General features: G+C 45.6%; 1 protein-coding gene across 1 annotated transcript in view; it reads right to left on the reverse strand.

The window, feature by feature from the left end:
* Nucleotides 1-17,207, reverse strand: part of LOC122927437 (glutamine--fructose-6-phosphate aminotransferase [isomerizing] 1-like) — a 42,424-nt gene extending 25,217 nt beyond the window's left edge. Inside the window, 2 exon segments of the mRNA XM_044279271.1 lie at nt 144-251; nt 17,071-17,207. Coding sequence (XP_044135206.1) covers nt 144-251; nt 17,071-17,077 — 115 coding nt within the window. The 5' untranslated portion in view covers nt 17,078-17,207.
* Nucleotides 17,208-22,864: the final 5,657 nt, after the last annotated feature.

The raw sequence follows: 22,864 nt of genomic DNA on the forward strand, positions 1-22,864 counted from the left end.
TTTAAGGGACTGTCCATCCTGTGAACTATTTACATATATTTTATAATATAACGCTAGTTATGCCAAGTGAGATATATTATAATGGCCACTGAGATGAAAGCGGTAATATAAAAAAGGGTGTACAAATTAACCAAGGCACGTACCTGCAGAGTCATAGCCTCTGTACTCCAATCTCTGGAGACCTTTGATTAGTCTCTCCAGGATTTCCCGCCTGGTGCGAGGCACATGGTAGTTGAGGTATGCAAATATTCCTAGAAAATAAAATACACCATTACCATCTCTGGGAAGGTTACAGGTCCTCTAAAGGATACAGAAAACAAGCATGGGCATTTATTGGAAACTTTCATACTTGAACATGCGCAAGATGACTTAAAATAGTAAAATTAGAAAATAAAAAAATAAATATATTTTTTTTAAGTATCTATCTATCCGTTCCATTACCACTTCACCAATGCGGGCAAAAAATAAAAAATAAGATTTTTTTTAAAATGACATTTTAGTTGAAAGTGGCAGAATGGCTTTGTTTAAAATAAACTTCCCGGCCAAAAACCCCTTTAATTAAGGTCCTTGCCTAGCGCAAATGCTTTCACAAACGCCATCTAATTACCAGCTTGCATTACGCCACCGGCCTGCAGCTGCATCGCCTAGCAATTCCAGCGTGTAACTAGGTCACAGCTTAGCTGGCCCAGCAGAAACACCTGCACACCTTCCTAGATCTGGCCAAAACTAAAGCGAAGGCGCGAGGGATGAAGAGGAATGATCCACCGCATCCACGTAGAATATTAGTCATGTGCATGAATCCCTATAATACAGATTCCAAATATACCCAGTCACCACTAGGGGTCACCATTTAGCACTTTACCTAATATCTGATGGGATTAAAAGCCTATTCCAGTTTGAACAAACAAAAGGTTATTATTCGTATAATGAAAACTTTTTCGTAACTACTTTCTGTACCAGTTTTTTTCTATGGTTTTCAAGATCTCTGCTTACTGTCAATCAACAGGAGCCTTTGGACCAGATCTTGCCTTAAACACAGGCAGATCCAGTAACTGCAAAGTCCGGTACATGTGTGTCCACCACATAACAGGGCAGATTATTATCCTATGGAAGTAAACAATGACCGTTCCTATGAGAGGACTGCAAGCAGAGATCCTGAAAACAGTTATTCCTGTATATTTCATACAGACAGTATATTGGAGAAATGTATGGCTTGCCCGATACAGTGAATAAAGCTTTAATTACTGAAGCAGTAATACCCCTTTAATCCTCGCATGCCCATGTGTGATAGTGGCAGCACTAGCTGTCTGCGTCCGTCTGATGCAGGTGTGTTTCTACTGATGCCTGTCAGACAATAGCCCCGTTGTCGAAGGAGGTTGGCTGACGGCGAGTAGACGAGGTAGCTGCCGCGATCACAAGCCGCCTTTTCTTTACCCAAATCAGTGTCACAAGACTAGGTGCAGAGCTACAGGGATTGTAAAGGTAGCAGTTGCTCTCGGGCCCCGGTGCCTGAGGGGACCCAAAAGCCTCTTTGACCAAGACATGAGGGCTACTCGGTGAAATGCTAGACAAAATCCACAATGCCATGCGGGCTACACGCTGTCCGACATCCAATATTAAAAGGGGTTGTCCTCTTTTATTTTCAGGATAGGTCATCAATATCAGATCAGCGGGGGTCCGACAACCGACAATCATCCATTTGACACGAGCATTGCCTTCTCTGCTATGGTTATCTGTTTGTCGCAGCAGTTGCAGTGGTGAGGAGGTGTAATTACAAGTATGGCGTCCCCATTCACTTCTATGGGACGACTCTGGGCACAGGAAGGGGCAGTCCCTTAAGAGTCAATAGGGACGCCATATTTGTAATTACATTGCTCACCACTGAAAGTATGGCTTCCCCATTCACTTCTATGGGACAGCTCTGTCTGTTCAAGTGCGTAGGAATTGTAAATAGTAAAGAGTGGACAACCCCTTTAAGGGCAGCATGGTGGCTTTAGCACTGGTCTTAGGTTCTAACCCAACCAAGGAAATCATCTGCATTGAATTTGTATGTTCTCCCCGTGTGGTTTTCTCCGGTTTAGGTCTCATGCACACAAACTTTTTTTTTTCTGTGCTGGTTCAGTTTTGTTTTGCGGCCCGTATGCGGAACCATTCACTTCAATGGGTCCGCAAAAAAAAAAAAAAAGTTAATTATTCAGTGTGCATTCCGTTTACGTATGTCTGCATGGCCATTCCACAAAAAAGATGGAACCTGTTACAACGGAGCCACAAAACAAAACTGATGCAATACGGATGTCACGCAGACATCATCCCTAATTTTTAGCGGACCAAAAAATACATACATTCCTGTGCACAAGCCCTTACTCTCACACTCCAAAGACATGCTAATAGGGAACTTAGATATGTTAGCGCTATGTAAGTGCAAACGGGCAGACGTTGTAGGGTCACACCCATGTGGTGGCCAAAGGCCGCACCATCTTGGGTAACGCCCCACTACCTACTCGCAAGATTCCGGACGCCACAATGTCTGGCCATAGCCTGAAATACCCGAATAAGGGTACTTTCACAATAGCATTTTTCTTTTCCGGCATAGAGTTCCATCCTAGGGGATCAATACCGGAAAAGAACTGATCAGTTTTATCCTAATCCATTCTGAATTGAGAGTAATCCGTTCAGTATGTCTTCAGTTCAGTCACTTTACGGTGTTAGGAAATAGCGCAGCATGCTGCGGTATTATCTCCGTCCAAAATCCCGGATCCGTCCTTCGGGTCTACGCATACGCAGATGAGTAAAAAAATAAAAAAATAAAATATTAGATAGATAGAGAGATATATATATATATATATATATATATATATATATATATAATATATTATATATATATTATATATATATATATATATATATATATATCACACACAAATATACACACACACACACACACAAATGCTGCGCGTTTGCCGGATCACTCTGCCGCAAGTGTGAAAGTAAGCCACAGGAGGGATTTTAATATCCTGACCACACATAATTGTTATTGTCTTATATGTTCTCCAGACGCCATGAAGGTGTATACTGAGCGTATACTGCCACATCTTCCATATAAAGAAAATTCAGAACCTGCTACGTGCAAGAACAAGACTATAAAAGCCAGATCTTACTCAGCCCGTAGGCTTCACGACATAACCCAGGTACTCATGCTGCCTGCAGACGGGAGGGACACTATGGGCCGTTGTCTGTCTGGGAGTTGTGGTTTCAGAGACTGAAAAGTCATCTTTATAGGGAGCGTGGCCTGCCGCCAGGCCGAGGGCATTCACTTCACATCCCGGACTAACACGCTATTCACAAGCGCAGCACAGAACACAGGGCGCCTTTTACAGGGGACGCATTAAGGCTTCTCTCAACGCCTTCCAAATGCTTCTTGTACTACGTGCAATCCTACATTCTGCACTCCAGCTCCATACGACAAGATTGCGGGGATCTGACGGATCCTAAGGATGGGGGCGCTAAGAATAAAGGCTTCTGCCATACAGAGTCACAAAGGTATATCAAAAAGATAACATGCAATGAGTTACAGGGAGTCAGTCTCCTTTCCCAGGTGGGTGACACAGGACCGACACCCGGCGGCCATAACTACAAGAGCACCCGTCACCTCTCCTGACTGGTCTGTTTTAGTAGCCAAAATTTTCTCCCAAACAGATATGAGTAACAAACATAATACAAGAGAACTACTCGAAGACTTTTTCATTTTAGGGGTAAGCCCCTGTCTCGGTGTCTATTGAATTTCTATGGCTGGAAGGTAAAGTAGTGCCCCACTCGGTAAGGGCTGTTGCCAGTCAGGGTAAAGGAGGCTGGCTAGCCATTAAACGGGTTAGGCTACTTTCACACTGGCGTTTTGGCTTTCAGTTTGTGAGATCCGTTCAGGTCTCTCACCAGAGGTCCAAAACGGATCAGTTTTGCCCTAATGCATTCTGAATGGAAAAGGATCCGCTCAGAATGCATCAGTTCCGTCCCCATTCCGCTCTGGAGGCAGCTTGCAGCGTTTTGGCGTCAGTCTGACGAAACTGAGCCGAACGGATCCGTTCTGACACACAATGTAAGTCAATGGGGACGGATCTGTTTTAACTGACACAACAGAAAACGGATCCGTCTTGGCTATGTTAAAGATCATACAGATCAAACAGATCCGTTCTGAATGGATGCAGACGGCTGTATTATCTGAACGGATCCGTCTGTGCGGATCCGCACCAAACGTGAGTGTGAAAATAGCCTTATGCCAATATGGAAATCAGCAATTATATAGTACATGACAACCCACCTATCCCTTGGTTGAACTTGATGGACTTGTCTGTCCATGCTTGTTCTATTTTTTTTGCGGAGCGAACGGATCACGGACCCTTTCAAGTTGAATGGGTCTCGATTAGTGTTGAGCGAACTTGTGTTTTAAGTTTGGCGTCTAAAGTTTGAGTTCAGGTTATCAAAGTTTCCCATTATGGATTCTAAATTCCGTTATGGTCCGTGGTAGTGGAATCCATAACGGGATACTTCGATAACCCGAACTCGAACTTTAGACGCCGAACTTAAAACACAAGTTCGCTCAACACGATCAGTCTCGATCAGACCTGGCCGCCGCCGCACGGAACGGATGCACAACGTTCGTATGCAAGCGACCTTAGGTTGATGCCGTTTTCCGAGTCAGTCAGAAATGGATCCAGCAGGAAGGAAGCATTATATTTCCCAATCTTTATGAATTCACTTCAGGCTTTGCCTCTGCGTGAGCGATTCCTTAATCCGTTCACTTCCTGATCTTCGCCCTCCTGATTCCTGTCCAGAAGAGTCAGCCACAAGATATGGGAAGGTGTCCAGAGTGACAGGCACATAAGATCCCTGGGCTCCCCCTGGGCACACCCCGGCTCACAAATCACTCACACTGTGGCCGTTATCAATGGCTGCACTTTAAGAGAACCGCCCGTCTAATCTGTCCATTAGAGCGGGTTCAGTAGATAGCTGGGCGCTAATGACATGTCTGTGAGCTGTCCGGTGTGGGCTCATGGAGACGAGGCGACTGGTGACACGAGTGACCTACAGACGCAACGCCCAGACTTACATGCAGGGAGGAACGTGTGCAAATTCATATAATCACTTACACGGTGATCTCGGACCGCGTTCAGACACGTCTAGTCATCGGACCTATCGGCAAAAAAAAAAAAAAAAAAAAAAAAATCGCACGATGCACAATTCATTAACGACAAACAATTTCACGTGCATTTTTAGTAAAATTGTTCAGTCGGTGCACACAGTCACATTACGCGATTATTGTGCACCAACGTTCTAATTGTCGCTATTATCTACTCGTCTAATTGCCGAAAAATCTCCCTGGATAACTTTGAGGACCTTCCCCAAGTGCTGACAAACAAGGTGACCGTAAGATATCGGCCATGTATAACAACGGGGGTTATTTGTCAAGGGACTCACGACAATTTTAGACGTAAAAATACAAGTCCCCTCTAACCGGCCGTGCAACGATCTTAAGATACGCGGCCAGTGTTCTTAAGATGGGGGCGTGTCCTCGGTAAACTTACTAACGTGATGGATAAAAACTAGGTCAGCCCTACGCCTCGTCATAGAGTATTCTAATCCTCCGGCAGCACAAGGGTTTTCTCGCCGCTCTTTGTAAATTCTGCCCCAATGAACGCTTGTGGCAATAAAAATCATTTCCTTATGCAAAAAAAGAGCTGCTCCCAGACGCACCGGCCTCTGCTATATAGGACATTACACACCCTGGAGGGGAAATCCCTCCATAAATGACATGCACACTGGTCACACTCCCAAGGTGAACGAAGAAAAAATAAATACATTCAGGTGTAAAAAAATGCCAAAGGACAGAATTGGGTGTGCCCCTGCATAGAGTGTGAGCGCGAGGATCCGACCTGCCTTTCCTACTACATGCGGCATTACCACATACTATGAGATCCTCGTTAATGACTACAAGTCTATAAATGTTTTACAGGACAATTAAGGGTCATTAACCTTTATGGCAGGAGCAATCACGACTATCTTAGGTGCAACAGCTGTCGTGGGACTAAGGCCCCTTTCACACGGGCAAGTTTTCCACGCGGGTGCAATGCGTGAGGTGAACGCATTGCACCCGCACTGAATCCGGACCCATTCATTTCTATGGGGCAGTGCACACGAGCGGTGATTTTCACGCATCACTTGTGCGTTGCGTGAAAAATCACAGCATGTTCTATATTCTGCATTTTTCACACAAGGCAGGCCCCATAGAAGTGAATAGGGGTGCGTGAAAATCGCAAGCAAGTGCGGATGCGGTGTGATTTTCACGCACGGTTGCACAGCAGAGATGAAGACAAAAGAGAAGCTGGGCTGTGCGATCAAGTGGATTAAGACGAGTTATATTTTTTAACCCCTCCAGCGCTATTGTACTAGGTTATAAAGGGAAAAATAATACAATCTACACAACACCTAAACCAAACACAAACTTCTGTGAAGAAGTCCGGGTTTGGGTCTGGGTACCAAACATGCCGATTTTTCTCACGCCCGTGCAAAATGCATTAAAATGTTTTGCACCCGCGAGGAAAAAAAAAATGCAAACACGGAACGCAATCGCAGTGGAAACTGACTTGTTTTAGTGTCAAAATCGCACCATTTTCCCTGAACGCATCTGGCCCCAATAGGTCCCTTTACACGGGACGACAGCACAACAGATTATCGGGAAGGAAGTCTTCCTTCCCGACAATCTGCTGCTTGCTGGTGGAGGAGCGATCACTAACGTCATCACTCGTCCCCATACAGGCTCGGTGTTTCCCGGCAGCAGAGCGCGATTACACAGCAAATAAAAAAAATATATATAAAAAAGTACAACAATCAGATTACCCGATGAACGAGTGTTTCGTACATTCACACCGGCAGATAATCGCTCGTATCCATTTTGCAAAACACAAATACCGGTCATGTGCGTCCAGGATAGTCCACCCTATTTAAGAAATGCATATTCTGGTCCACAAAAGGGACATGGTCTATCTAATGGGTGCGCATCTGATCCGCAAAAAAATTGGATGCAGATCGAAAATACGGTGGTGTGAATAGGGCCTGATAGTTATCCTGTGGATAGGGGATAATGTTACATAACCAGAACACCCCTTTAAGTCATAAAAGAAGCTACAGGGACATCAGTTCAAAGGTTGTAATGGCCTCTTTTAGACAAACCCCATGCCTGTCGATAGGACAACAGTTTGGGCATCTTCAAATTAGTATTTTTCTCTATTGAACCGCATTAGTCATGTTTTTCACCACGCCCGTCATAAATTCTACGTTTTCTTGTAACTTCGATACACAGATGTTAAAAGAACGGGGACGTACAGCTGTGGATCTGAAGAGCCAACAGCTGGAAACTTCTGGACCGATGTCTACAGTCAGCTCATTACGGGCCTGGACGGAGAACATACAGTATACTAACAAACTGAGGAAACCCACCATCTTTGGACCACAGAACCATCCTTCATGCCACAAGGACACTGCGCCACATCCCTACCCATTCCCCCCAGGGACATTAGACTGGTCTTTGGGAATCCCACCACTAACCTTAGACTGAGGGGCTATACACATGCATGTACTGTACATTCGGGTCAGTTAAACCCACTATTGTGCTGTGAAGTATAACACATCTCCAATATCTTCGTGTGAATAGCCCCTAAAGGTGGCCATATACATTAGATGAACACCAGTCCATTTAGGCAGGCCCGGCCTAGTATCTAATATGTATGTGGGTGTCTCATATACCCCTGGTGGCATATGTTGGGGGACAGAGACCCACTAGATGTTCAGGGTAGGAGTAGACCACCACCATGTGCAGGACAAAGGATGCTCAATGGAAAACAGACACAGCATCTTCACGATAGCCAGTGGGAGGCTATACAAGACGGCGCCAGCTAAGCCCACCAAAGTGCAACCAGCAGGCTCCAGGCATGTGCCTTCAATAAAGGTTATATTCTGCAGGATACCGGCATACACCAAAAATCTGATGAAGCAGAGGGGACAACCTAAACTGCACTCAGCAAGTACCTTCATGGAGTAATACGCACCATCAGCCACTCCAGCCATGGTGGAGCTATCCCCAAACCAAACCCTCTCCAGATAAGCATTATCATAACACTCACATGTTAGACTTGTCGTTGGCAACGTGAACTTTTTCGCCAAGTTTGTTGCAGATTGCGGTCCCCAATACACGGGCACTGTCGTGTGGCCTGCGCTGGCGGATGCAGACCCATCCAACTTGAATCGGTCTGCGACCCGTCCGCACCACACAGAAAAAAAAAAAAAAAGCATGTTCTGCTTTTTCACCGTGCAGAGGAACGGACCAAAATGCGCTTACGTGGCCTTCCGCTTCTTATCACCCGGATTGAAAATCCATTCAAGTGAATGGGTCCGCAGCAATGATATGGTGTGCACACGCCTGATGCCGGTATATTGCGGACCCACTGTTTGTGGGACGCAATACAGTCACACACACATTTTTACGTGCAGGTGGGGCCAAAATCCCCGGACCCCGATCTCTGTTTGATGCAGAACATGTGACCCGTCAGTGATTAGCCGCCGGGTCATTTCCTGCATGTTTTGAGGGATCAGGAAGAAGAGGTGGTTGACCCAGGTAGTATCAAAACGGGAACAGCGAGCCAAGTATGACTTTTTTTTTTTTTTTTTTTTTTTTACTTATTTTAGGCCATTTTGGCTCTTTTTAAAATTTACCAGCCAGGCCTTTAATCTTCTCCGATATGGGATGATCTGCTGACATGGGGCCTTGTTATCGGTCATAAAATACCCTGAGTGTTAAGAAGTACTCTGTTCTTAGTAGGATACAATGAGGTCCCTGTGTCAGCGCACAACCTAAGGGTCTGCAGAAGAAGAATGTACAGTATGTGCCTGTATAATGAAAGGCAGAAAAGAGCAGTGTCAGATTACATATAGGGAACAAGACCAGGGTGCCAGGTAGCCATAGCATCCTCTCCACAGTATGCAGGGAAATAGGGGTCAGAAATTCTCCATACTTGTTGCAAACATCTGAAACCAGGAAGAACAAGAGGCTATTCACACACATCTACTGCAATGTGCAGTCCTACTGAGGACCAAAGGTCATCACAAACCCTGAAGGATGAAAGGTGGTCACAAATGTGCAAACAATTAGGTCCAGCCAACCCCAAGCATTCACTACTAGGTCTATATCCAGTGGTTGGTTACTGGCTATTATTGGGAATTATCAGAGGTTTAAAGGTGTTTTCCAGCCATCAATATGTGATCAGTGGAGGTCCAACTCACGGTAAGCCCACCGATCAGCTGTTTGAGGCATGGGCCGTGGCCTCCATGCAGCTTACCAAGCACTGCGCCGTCCACTCAATAGCGGCTGTGCTTGGTATTGCAGCTCAGCCCCATTCAGATGAATGAGACTAAGCTGTGCCTAGCTCACCAAGCGATGCGGTCTCTTCAAACAGCTGATCGGCCGGGCGTCCGACACCCACCGATCAGTTACTGACGGCCTAACAAACTCGGACAATCCCTTTAACAGGTCAATAAGTTTATCCAGTGGCATTCATTACCCAAGAGTTGTATAGATTTAGCAACTGTCTAGTTCCAGGGAAATCTGCCCAGAAGAACACAAAACCTATGCTCTTAAGGCTACATGCACAGAACAGTTGTGCAATCCGCAAAACGGACAAGAATAGGACTGGTTATATATATATATTTTTTTTACAGACCACGGAACGGAGAAACGGATGCAGACAGCACACGGAGTGCTTTCCGCATCTTTTGCGGCTCCATTGAAGTGAAAAGGTCCACATCCAAGCCGCTAAATCTGCGGCTCGCATGCGGACCAAAACAACGGTCGTGTGCGTGTAGCCTAATTCTGACTTAAGTCCCCCACCAGCATCCAAGTATCTTTCAATTGGACTCTTAGGCTTCTTTCACATGACTGTATGGCTTTTTCAGTGTTTTGCAGTCCGTTTTTCCACGGAACGGTTGTTCCGTTTTTTGTTTCCATTGTGTTTCCGTTTTTCTGTATGGCATATACAGTAATTATATAGAAAAAAAATTGGGATTGGTATAACATTTTCAATAGATGGTTTTCGCAAAAACGGAACAGATACGGAAGACATACGGATGCATTTCCGTATGTGTTCCTTTTTTTGCGGACCCATTGACTTAAATGGCGCCACAAACCTTTCAACGGAACGGAAAAATGGAAACGGAATGCATACGGAGTACATTCCGTTTTTTTTGCGGAACCATTGAAATTAATGGTTCCGTATACGGAACGCAAAAAACGGTCGTGTGAAAGAGGCCTTAGGCAGGTTTCACTTCTAAGCTTTGAATTCCGGAAGACGGACAGACTGACGGACAGGTTTTCCGGGGCCAACGGGTTCCATAAACCCATCTTCATTATTCATAAATCACCTATAGGAGAAAAAGTCTAGAATATATTTACTATTCTGAAGTTGCACAGATCAGTCTCTAAGGCCCCTTTCACACGGGCGAGATTTCCGTGCGGGTGCGATGCGTGAGTTGAACGCACTGCACCCGCACTGAATCCTGACCCATTCATTTCTATGGGGCTGTTCACATGAGCGGTGATTTTCACGCATCACTTATGCGTTGCGTGAAAATCGCAGCATGTTCTATATTCTGCGTTTTTCACGTAACGCAGGCCCCATAGAAATGAATGGGGTTGCGTGAAAATCGCAAGCATCCGCAAGCAAGTGCGGATGCGGTGCGATTTTCACGCATGGGTTCTAGGTGACAGTCTATTCACTGTATTATTTTCCCTTATAACATGGTTATAAGGGAAAATAATAGCATTCCGACTACAGAATGCTTAGTATAATGGTGCTGGGAGGGTTAAAAAAAATAAAAAAGTTAACTCACCTTATCCCCATGATCGCCTAGTTCCCGGTCGGTCTCTTCTTTAGCTGTGGCTAAAGGACCTTTGGTGATGTCAGATCACATGCTCCATCACCATGGTGATGGACCATGTGATTGGAGCATGTGATCTGACATCACCAAAGGTCATTCAGCCCAAGCCCACAGCTAGAGAAGAGACCGACCGGGAACTACACGATCTTGGGGATAAGGTGAGTTAACGTTTTTATTTTTTTTTAACCCTTCCAGCACTATTATACTAAGCATTCTGTATTCAGAATGCTATTATTTTCCCTTATAACCATGTTATAAGGGAAAATAATAGAATCTTCAGAACATCAATCCCAAGCCCGAACTGCTGTGAAGAAGTTCGGGTTTGGGTACCAAACATGCGCGATTTTTCTCACGCGAGTGCAAAACGCATGACAATGTTTTGCACTCGCGCGGAAAAATCGCGGGTGTTTCCGCAACGCACCCGCACATTTTTCCGCAACGCCCGTGTGAAACCAGCCTAAGGCTCCATTCACACGTCCGCAATGTGTTTTGCGGATACACGGAGCCACGGATCCGCTAAACACGGAAAGCGGCAATGTGCAGTCCGCATTTTGCGGTCCGCACATTGCCGGCACTAATAGAATATGCCTGTTCTTGTCCGCAATTGCGGACAAGAATAGGACATGTTCTATTTTTTTGCGGAAACGGAAACACGGATGCGGAAGTGCGGATCTGCAAATGTGGATGCGGACAGCACATTCCAGCCCCATTGAAAATGAATAGGTCTGCACCAGTTCCGCAAAATTGCGGAACGGATGCGGATCCATTTTGCGGACGTGTGAATGGACCCTTAGGAACCGGTTATATGACTTTCCTCTCCTGAAACTCCTGCTTCTGCCAACATCAAATCCTTTCCATCCTGGACTATGGACAGGACATCACTTCCACTGTGGACAGGACCAAAATTCCTCCTCTACCTGGCGCATGCGCAGATGTGGTGGATTCAGAGGTTTGCGCATGCACCAGCAAGAGGAATAGTTCTGTCACTGTTCACAGCGAAAGAGACATTCTGTCCATAGACCAGGCCAGAAACCAGGTAAAGGACGCAACGGTGGCCAAAGCAGGATTTTCAGGAGAGGAGCGTAACGTGACCAGGTTCCAGGGAAGCGGATCCATTTAACAGCAAGATCATTACAAACGTTCTCCTACTGGTGCGTTAAATGTAATAGAGGTCTGCTTGCTGTCCCGAAGACACCTTTTAAAAAGGCTTTTCCCAAGACAAATATAGAAGACCAGTCCTTTGATCTTCATTACGTCCTGATGACTGGTATCCTGGCACCTCCATCAATCAGTGGATAGTAAGAGCCAAGGTGCTGCAGAACTAGCACATCCCTGTACACTCCGTAGTGACCTGAAAATGCACTGCAAGCTCAGTCCCAAGACAATCTGCTAAACAGACAATCTGCTATATAAATTGGCACACCGGTATAGATTTTGGCCAAGAATCTGCCCATGGTGCTATGAAGGTCATTTTCAAAAACTGCAATGTTTTTTAAAACTCAGATCACATTACTGGTAAGAACTTTAGAAGTTGTCTGTTGCTAATCATTCGCATTCAGAAAATGCTCTGTAGATAAGGCCTCCAAAAAAAAACATTATGACCACGGGATACATATCACCAAACAAAAGCTGTTTCCAAGACCTAAAGAGTTCCCTATAGGTGGATTTACACCACATTTGCCAGGCCGATGATCAGGAATGAACCTTACAAAAAATGCTCGTTCCCGATAATAACCCCTGTAAACACGCTTCAGGTCACCCGCTGAACGAGTACTTGGATGAAGTCATCGTTGACATGGACACCTCATTCATCGTCTCTGGGCAGCAGGTCGTCCGGTGTGTGCAGAGATCTGCTGCCCAGAAACAAGACAGCTGTATGAGGACGAGCAATGGCACTAGCGATCACTCACGCCTTCATTAGGGCTCTTTCACACTTGCGTTCTTCTGTTCCGGCATAGAGTTCCGTCGTCGGGGCTCTATGCCGGAAGAATCCTGATCAGGATTATCCCCATGCATTCTGAATGGAGAGAAATCCGTTCACGATGCATCAGGATGTCTTCAGTTCAGGACCGGAACGTTTTTTGGCCGGAGAAAATACTGCAGCATGCTGCGCTTTTTGCTCCAGCCAAAAATCCGGAACACTTGCCGCAAGGCTGGATCTGGAATTAATGCCCATTGAAAGGCATTGATCCGGACTTAAGCTAAACGTCGTTTCGGCGCATTACCGGATCCGACGTTTAGCTTTTTCTGAATGGTTACCATGGCTGCCGGGACGCTAAAGTCCTGTTTGCCATGGTAAAGTGTAGTGGGGAGCAGGGGAGCAGTATACTTACCGTCCGTGCGGCTCCCGGGGCGCTCCAGAGTGACGTCAGGGTGCCCCACACGCATGAATGACGTGATCGCATGGACACGTCATCCATGCGCATGGGGCGCTCTGACGTCATTCTGGAGCGCCCCGGGAGCCGCACGGACGGTAAGTATACCGCTCCTACTATGGCAACCAGGACTTTAATAGCGTCCTGGCTGCCATAGTAACACTGAACGCATTTTGAAGACTGATCCGTCTTCAAATGCTTTCAGTTCACTTGCGTTTTTCCAGATCCGGCGCGTAATTCCGGCAAATGGAGCACACGATGGATCCGGACAACGCAAGTGTGAAAGAGGCCCTTAAACAGCAGGCAGTTATCGAGAAGCAACAATCCCTACCAGATAACTGCTTGCTTTATCGGCGCAATGTAAACGCACCTTAAAATATCTAATAAAATGTATTGCCATTATTCAGAATGAAACCAAACTATTGCAAGGACAATGACGAGTCAAAACAAACAGTAAATTGACCAAAAACATGGACACCACCTACAGGGACACCAGAGTCAGATCCAAGACACAAAGAAGCTGGCAAATACACATCCTGAAAACCTTTAGGCCCCTTGCAGACGAGCATGTCCGGATTAGGTCCAGATGCGTTGCGAATGCATTCAGTGAAAAATGCGCGATTTCACAGGCAAAGTCAATCAGTTTTGCCTGCGATCGTGTTTAGTTCAGTTTTTATCGCACGGGTGCAATGCGTTTTGCATGTGCATGATAAAATAATAATAATAATAATATGAATGTATACAAACATCTCTTAGCAACGATCCGTGAAAAACGCACTTGCTTGCGGATGCGATGTGATTTTTTACGCAGCTCCATTCACTTCTATGGGGCCAGCGTTGCATGAAAAATTGCAGAATATAGAACATGCTGTGATTTTCACACAACGCACAAGTGATGCATGAAAAAAAAAAACAAAAAAAAAAAAAAACGCTCATGTACACAGACCCATTGAAATGACTGGGTCAGGATTCAGTGCGGGTGCAATGGGTTCACATCACGCATTGCACCCGTGCAGAAAACTCGCTCGTGTGAAGGGGGCCCTAAGACTCCCTCCCCAGTACACATAAAATTCTAACTCAATCAAGTCCATGAGAGACTTTCCTCACAACAGAGAAACGTCTATAACTGGTTAAACACGACTGACCAAACATCCTGAGGAACAGGATCTAGATAAGAGGCAACCACGTCTCTGCCTCTCCAACAATGTCTACACCCAAAGACTTTGATTTTGGTTATGCAGTGATCAAGTGTCCACCAGAAGCCAAGCCGACCATGACTGGAGGCACGTTCTCTATAGAAACACAACTGACCAAATATCCGGGGATACAGGATCTACATGAGAAGCAACCATGTCTCTGACTCTACATCCAAAAACTTGGCTACGCAGTGACCAAGGGGGAGATTTATCAAATCTGGTGTAAAGAAAAAAAAGAGTAATCAATCAGATTCCGCTTTAATTTCGAAAGAAAATCCGAGAATTTAAAAAGGCGGGATCTGTTCAGTTTCTATGGGCAACTAAGCCAGTTTTCCTTTACACCAGTTTTGATAAATCTGCCCCCAAGTGTCGACCCCAGCCACAATAACCATGACTGGAGGCCAGTTCACGATAGAAAAGATTTTCTTTTATCCATTCCAGAACCACATGGTTAGTGTTGAGTAGTGATGAGCGAACTTCTGTTTTAAGTTCGGCGTCTAAAGTTCGGCCTCCGGTTAGCGGAGAATCCCGATATGGTTCCCGATATGGATTCCGACTTCCGTTGTGGTCCGTGGTAGCGGAATCAATAATCGGCCATTATTGATTCCGCTACCACGGACCACAACGGAAGTCGGAATCCATATCGGGAACCTCCGCTAACCGGAAGCCGAACTTTAGACGCCGAACTTAAAACAGAAGTTCGCTCATCACTAGTGTTGAGCGAACTTGTGTTTTAAGTTCAGCGTTTAAAGTTCGGGTTATCGAAGAATTGCGTTATGGATTCTAAATTCCGTTATGGTCCGTGGTAGCGGAATCCATAACACGATTCTTCGATAACACGAACTTTAGACGCCGAACTTAAAACACAAGTTCACTCAACGCTAATCATGGGCACAGCCCACAGAAGCCCAAGGTGGTACGCTCTAAAACTTTATAGATGGCCATGGATGTGCGGGTGTCATGGCATTCCCATCCTTTCCATTTTAGCTCCACTGCCGGGGCATACATGTAAATTCACCGGCAGAAGTTCACCAATCCAGGTCTGATTAGAAGACCTTCCTTTTTATGTTTACAGATAGCTGAATCCACTTATGTATAATTGTACAGTACTATTATGGTAATTGGTTCCTGAGGGAAACACGTCCCACACATCAATACGATGGTCCTAGTCCTGTGAAGGCTAACCTCCGGCACTCCAGCTGTGGTAAAACTATCACTCCCAAGATGTACACTAGCTTGGCTGTTCTTAGAAACCCATAGAAATAAATGGTACAGGATGGGAGTGGTAGTTTCAGCACAGCTGGAGTGCCCGCGGCTAGCCATCACTACAACCTAGTCTATAAGGACACCTACTGTACATACGAACGGCTACTAATCTAGACTACTCCAACCGCAAGGAAATCTTAATTGATGAATCTAAGAAAAATATGTTATGAGGTTTTTAGGCTTGCTTCACACATTGTGGTTATATTTTTTCTTCAAAATTTCATGCATTTTATCATTCCTACATTTTTACGTGTTTCTTTTTCAGTCTTACAGAGAAGCCTATGAAAAAAAAATGCATCAAAAGAAAAAAACATCACAAAAATGAACTTTTTGTTGAGCGCTTTAGATTTTCCTATGAACTTACAGCTAAACCCTGTAGCATAGGCGAAAACCAGGAGTGGGTCCAACATACAGAAGAGGCAGAAATCTTTCCACCTTACGGATCCTCTGTAGGTTCTAAGTAACGGGTTTGGCTTACAAATAGTGATGAGCGAAACTTGTGTTTTCAGGTTTGGCAGATCGCTGAATTCCGTTATGGATTCTGTTACCACGGACCATAAAAAATAAAAATAAATCCATAATGGAAATCTTAGAAAACCTGAATCTTGTACGCCGAACTTGAAACACACAAGTTTGCTCATCCCTACTTACAAACACTGACCAGGGGGAACTGGTCCAAAGTGGTACCATGCCTGCTCCACAGACTGGTCTGGGAAGTGTAAATGATCCCATGTTGTAGGTATACATATAAAGCGCTATCACGTGTACAGGAGGCAGAGCTTGGGGGTAACCTCAAGTAACAGGGTCTTACAAGTTCGAACAGGGTGTACTTGGAAAGGGTTAACAATGCCAATCTGAAGAACATCATGGTGGTGCCAATATCCCCATTGTGAAAGGTGTAGTCTACAAATAAGAAGACGTCATATAAAGGCCAACCATGGCTTTGCCCTGGGGTTCTTCTAGCATCATTAGTTGGGTGACCAAATAGTAAGAAATGTAAAATTACAATGAGAAACATCAAATCTGCCTTTAAAAAATAAATAAAAAATTATAAAGACATTTCTGGCTGGTGGTAAAGGATGGCACAGACACAATGACTCCACCACCATGGCAGAAGACCCTTACAGGTGAATTAGCAGACATGTCAGAGGCTAAAGATGCTGAGCACAATTAAGAGGGGAAGTCCAGGGTGCCAAGGTGCCATGCAGGGCACAAGGGAGTCCTGTCTGTGCTGCCAGGGCCCTTCCACTCACCACACATGCTGGCTCTTCCTCTGTCTGTCGCTCTCCGTAGATGTCACTATCTCGCACTCAGTCTGCTGCTAGCAAAGCTTCACCGACCCTACATAAGCGCCACAAACCGTGCTTCTGACGTCATCGGAACAACCTGGTTCATCCTATTGGTCGCCTCTTTGCCTGTCATTCTTGCTGAGCGTGCCTATTGGGCACTCCCCTCACGCTCGTCCCGCCTCCATCGTGTATTCTACCGCGGATTGGAGAAAGCGTGGGGAAGGCGTGGTCTGCTGTTGGCAGGAGTGACGTGGCCGGATCCAACTCTGAGAAGCCACCGATAGAGTGGTGACTTCGCAGAGTGGGCGGGGCCGAGGGAACAGGGCGGGCGGGAATGTGACGTCAGGGACGGGGTGTGCCGCTTCTTAACCCTTTCAGGCGCCTCTCCACAGGGAGTCGGAATGGTTAGAGCTGACAGGCTCCACGAATCTGTAATGGTGGCTCGGCTTGCTGTGTTCTTTCCCTGTTTATAGGGGGCGCCTGATGACAAAATCCTGGAAACCAGTGATTGGACGGTATATTGGTCATGGAAGAAGCTGGTAGTCACTGGTATTGTGTAGGAGTTCTCCTTTATGGATTGGCATTAGAAGAGGGTCACCCCCCCAACTAGATGTCAGCTGGCACCTGGCTCTATGGCACAGATCAGCAACCTCTGAAACTACGACTCCCCAAATCCTCCTCTCACTTCTATGGGAGTAACAAGCCCCTCAGAGCAGGTGTGCCTGCTGGGAGTTGTAGTTTCACAGCAGCTGGCGCTCCAAAGGCTGCCGACCCCCGGTCTATGAGAAGCAGATCATGTGAATCAACACGCGTGTGTATGGGTATTAGAGATGGGAGGGGTTTATAGTGATCCGGCAATCTGCATGCAACCGGACAGCATTTGGAGACGGATCGGGATGAGGATCAGTATTACAAATGCATTGCAAGAACAGATCCTTATATATATTTTTCACATTTTTACCCGGAAGGACGGATCCAGCATTGCAGTATTTTTAATGCCAGATCCGGTGTTCTGCCATTTTTCTATACCCGGACAAAAGTCTATACCCGGAAGTGATGTAGCTGCACCGGAAGTCACGTGGACGCGGTGGAATCAGCTGGAGGAGGGGGTGTGCGCGCTGCGCAAGTGCATTCGGCTAAAGTATAGTAATTTGGCAGAACGCCGCAAGCCCGTAATCTACATTAATTTGTACCCTCGCCGGCGCGCTTTGCTCGCTACGCATCGGGCTCCGGTATTTCCTCCGTCCAAAACGCCGTTCAGTGACTGAACTGAAGACATCCTGATGCATCCTGAACGGATTTCTCTCCATTCGGAATGCATGGGGATAATCCTGATCAGTTCTTTTCCGGTGTTCTGCCAGCTGGAGGAGGGTGTGTGCGGCTCTGCGCAAGCGCACATCCACTGGTAAAAGGCGAGGTTAACACAAGTAGACCTCAGTAGAACCAAATACTACAGAGCAGCACAAAGTACTGCACCCCCCCATATCATAGTCCTGAGGATGGCGATACAGCTGAATTCATGAGGGCACCTGCGGCCGCTGGTCAAGTCCATAAGTACCTGATGCTCCTACCATTTATTACTACTGAGAGCATGAGATCACTGTGTATCCAGACGGCAGCCGTGAGGAAGGCTCAGGTAGCCCCCTGGGTATCTGCCACTAGGAAATTTCCCTGTAGGGTGTATGGCTAGTCCACCTCTGATAAAAAACCAACTTTCTGATATTGTGTAGATCCTCCTACATCCTCCATCAAAATAGCTTTGAGCCGTTGAGGGATGGATACCACAAGACCTTTGAAAGTGTCCTCTGGCATCAAGATCTTCGCAGCAGATCCTTTAAGGCCTCTTGCACACTAATGTGCATCCGTTCCTTGCATTGGGGACCGAACTTTGCGATCCCCCGGCAACGTCCGTGTGGTGGCCGGGACCTATCGAGACCTATTCTACTTTAATGGGTCCGTGATCCGTCCGTACCTTAAAAAAAAATAGAACAATCGAGTGGTGCAGAGGCACGGACAGAAATACCCCGGAAGCACTCCGTAGTGCTTTCGTGGGGTTCCGATCTGTGCTTCCGTTCCGCATCTCTGTGATTGCAGACCCATTCAAGTGAAAGGGTCCACCTCCATGATGCGGAGTGCACACTGGCCGGTGCCCGTGTATTGCAGACCCGCCGTATGCGCGCCACAATACGGCCACGGGCACACAACGTTTGTGTGCAAGAGGCCTAAGTCTTGTGAATTGTGAGGTGGGGCCTCCATGGATTAGACTAGTTTTTCCAGAAGATCCTACAGATGCTTGATCGGATTAAGATCCAGGGAATTTGTGAGCCAGGTCAGCACCGCAAACTCCTTTACTGTGGCAGGAAAAACATTATGCTCAAGCACGGGCCTTTCTGAAGCCTCATGCATGAGCTGGAACGTCGCTAGGGGTACTTTCCGGCCACCATAAAGGTGCTTTGAAGGCGTACGATGGTCATGGACTGATCCACCAGGGATGGACTGTTGCATTATGAATGAGAGCGATATATTTTTTGTTCATATGGGTTTTATTAGGTTTTCAAGAACATATCGTTAGCTCATGACCCTTTTCTAACATAGAGTAGATCTTGCATGTACAAAGATGAACAGAAACATCAAGATAAAACAAGCGCATACATTTTTTATTAGAAAAGTGAAATTAGGATGGATGAGCGGCGTACGGGGAGGTGGGGTGGAAAGTAAAAAGAGAGTCACATGACCACAATGACATTTGTTTCATTGGTAATGTACAGATAGTTGATTACAATGAGGTTCTGGAGTCATATATATTTTCATAGGAAAAGAAGAAAGCATTTATTGAGAAAGCCAAATCCGAGCAATCTATGTTTAAAGAGTTGCTTGAAGCCAGGACAACCATGTCTTAAAGGGGTTGTCTCACTTCAGCAAATGGCATTTATCATGTAGACAAAGTTAAAAGGGTTGTCTCATCTGAGACATTGGTGGCAAATCCGGAAGCTATTGGGACTCGCACCTTTCTCCAGCATGGGACCCCACAAAGTGAGTGAAGAGCAGCCGCACCTCCATTAATTTGTGTGGGACTGCCAAAAATACCAGAGTGCTGTCCTGGCTATCTCCAGCAGTGCCATAGTGAATAGAGCAATGGCCGCACCTACACCGCGCACATTCCATTCATTTAAATGGCTGCAGGGGTCACATGGCATACATGTTAGCATTCCCGCTGAGGCCAGTGATTGGCTGCACCGGTGAAGTTCTTGCTGCAGAGACCAACGGGGACCACCAGATTGGTGTTACTGAAGCTACAGGGGATTGAGCAGGTGAATAAGAGTCCATTTACACGTCCGTAGGAATGGGTCAGCATCTTGCGGACCTATTCATTTCAATGGGGCCGCAAAAGATGCGGACAGCATAGCGTGTGCTGTCCACATCTGTAGTTCCATTCCGCGGACCCGCAAAAAAGATAGAGCATGTCCTATTCTTGTCCGCAGCCACAGACAAGAATAGGCATTTCTATCACAGGGCCGGCCATGTTCGGTCTGCAAAATGCGGAACGCACATGGCCGGTGTCCATGTTTTGTGGACCGCAAAAACACTTGCAGACATGTGAATGGACCCTAATACAAAGTGAAACACCTTGAGAGTATCTGAACAATAACCGAGTATGCGTTTCAGAAAGAGATTTCCCCCTGTTGGCGCACATTATAGACTCGTGGTAAGAGAGGCTTAGTGGGGTGTTTGGTGGCTTTGAGTTGTTGAAATGACTTCTACTTGAGCTCTATAAGGAGATATGTGATTTACGACGATGATGGATATTGAGAGAGAAAAAAAAAGTCTGTGTGATCCAATGGGTCTTCACGAGTTCGGCCTCTTGCACACCAACGTTTTCTTTTTCTGTTTACGTTCCATTTTTTGAATTCCATATACGAACCATTCATTTCAATGGATCCGCAAAAAGAAAATGGAAGGTACTCCGTATGCCTTCTGTTTCCGTTTTTATGTTCAGTTCAAAGATAGAGCATGTCCTATTATTGTCCACATAACGGACAAGGATAGTACTGTTCTATCAGGGGCCAGCTGTTCCGTTCTGCAAAAAAACGGAATGCACACGGAAGTCATCCGTATTTTTTGCGAATCCGTTTTCTGCAGACCGCAAAATACTGAAAAAGCCATACGGCCGTGTGCAAGAGGCCTGAGAGAGCTAAATAGCGATGGAGTTTGAAAAGGAGAAAACTTCAGCCCAGTCCTGGCAAAGCAGGGTGGATAAAAATCAATGATTAAAAAAAATAATTATTAAACAAATCAGATTTTTTATTTTTATTTAAATCAGATTTTTTAAATAAAATGCTTTTTGAGGAAAATATATTACCATCCAAAGGTTATTCCATCATGAAAAAAAGATTAGTTTTTTAATTATGTAGAATAAGGCTGTATATAATCTTTTGGGTAAATAAATTCCATTAATCCATTCACAATGTCATGCTCTTCCAGAGGTTTTTGTAAGATTATTGGGCAGTTTCTCTGCCTACAAGATATTATCACAGATGCTTGGTTTACTTTTGCAGTTCTCAAAGCTGAATTTGACTCAGCAGAGATCACATGCCTCTTCTTCACAGCAAAAATCTTATAACATGAACAAAGTTGAGAAAAATACCTTAATCCTAACTTCTACAAACCTATGAAAAGTAACCTAATCAAACTAATATTAAAAGTTGTTATTCTAAAAATCTTCATCTACTTGCATATTATAAGTTATACCAGCAAGAATTAGTCTTTATGTAGAAAACTATGATATAAATCAAGCCTGACTGACTAGTGATTTAAATCATGATTTAAATCAAATCCACCCTGTGGCAAAGCATGGTTAATTTAGTTCAGGGATAACGGCTATGTTCATTAGAGGAGGAATAAGGGGGCTGAGCTGGGCCCTAACATTTTCCCATATAGTTAGTGTGAGGTCTTGGTTATTTCATTTGAAATATTAGGAAGGGTTGATGAGTCTATATTATAAGACTGGAGATTGATGTTCTTCCATGGAGACCCATAAATTGGTACTCGATTGGCCCAATTTACTATTCTGGTTAGGTGGGTCGCTTTATAATAGAGAAGTCAATCCAGCTGGGCCATGCCTCCTCTCAGTTTGTGTTGGGTAAGAAGCTTGAAGGGGTTATCCGATCCCTATAATGACCCCCCTAATGCCCAGGCCCTCCTAATCCCCACTCCCCGGCAGCGCGTCGCTCATGATCCCCCATGGTCAACGCTGCATTTCCCTATTGCGTGGATCAAAACATCCGGCAATGGGGAAGGGGGGAACAGCCAATAGAAGACCGCGACGGGGACGAGCTTCCCAGCGTCACCCGCGCCGCGATACTAAGGAGGTGCAGGAGTGGCCATGCGGGAAACAGATGCGACGAGTGTGCCTGGGAGCGCTGGTGTAAAGTAATAATGGCTTAGTTGCCCATAGCAGCCAATCAGATGCCACCTTTCATTTTTTCAGAGCTCCTTTGGAAAATGAAAGCTAGAAACATAGAATGTGTCGGCAGATAAGAACCATTTGGCCCATCTAGTCTGCCCAATATACTGATTACTATGAATAGCCCCGGCCCTATCTTATATGAAGGATGGCCTTATGCCTATCCCATGCATGCTTAAACTCCTTCACTGTTTTTGCAGCTACCACTTCTGCAGGAAGGCTATTCCATGCATCCACTACTCTCTCAGTAAAGTAATACTTCCTTATATTACTTTTAAACCTTTGCCCCTCTAA

Source organism: Bufo gargarizans, chromosome 2 (assembly GCF_014858855.1).
Source record: "Bufo gargarizans isolate SCDJY-AF-19 chromosome 2, ASM1485885v1, whole genome shotgun sequence".
Taxonomy (NCBI): Eukaryota; Metazoa; Chordata; class Amphibia; order Anura; family Bufonidae; genus Bufo; species Bufo gargarizans.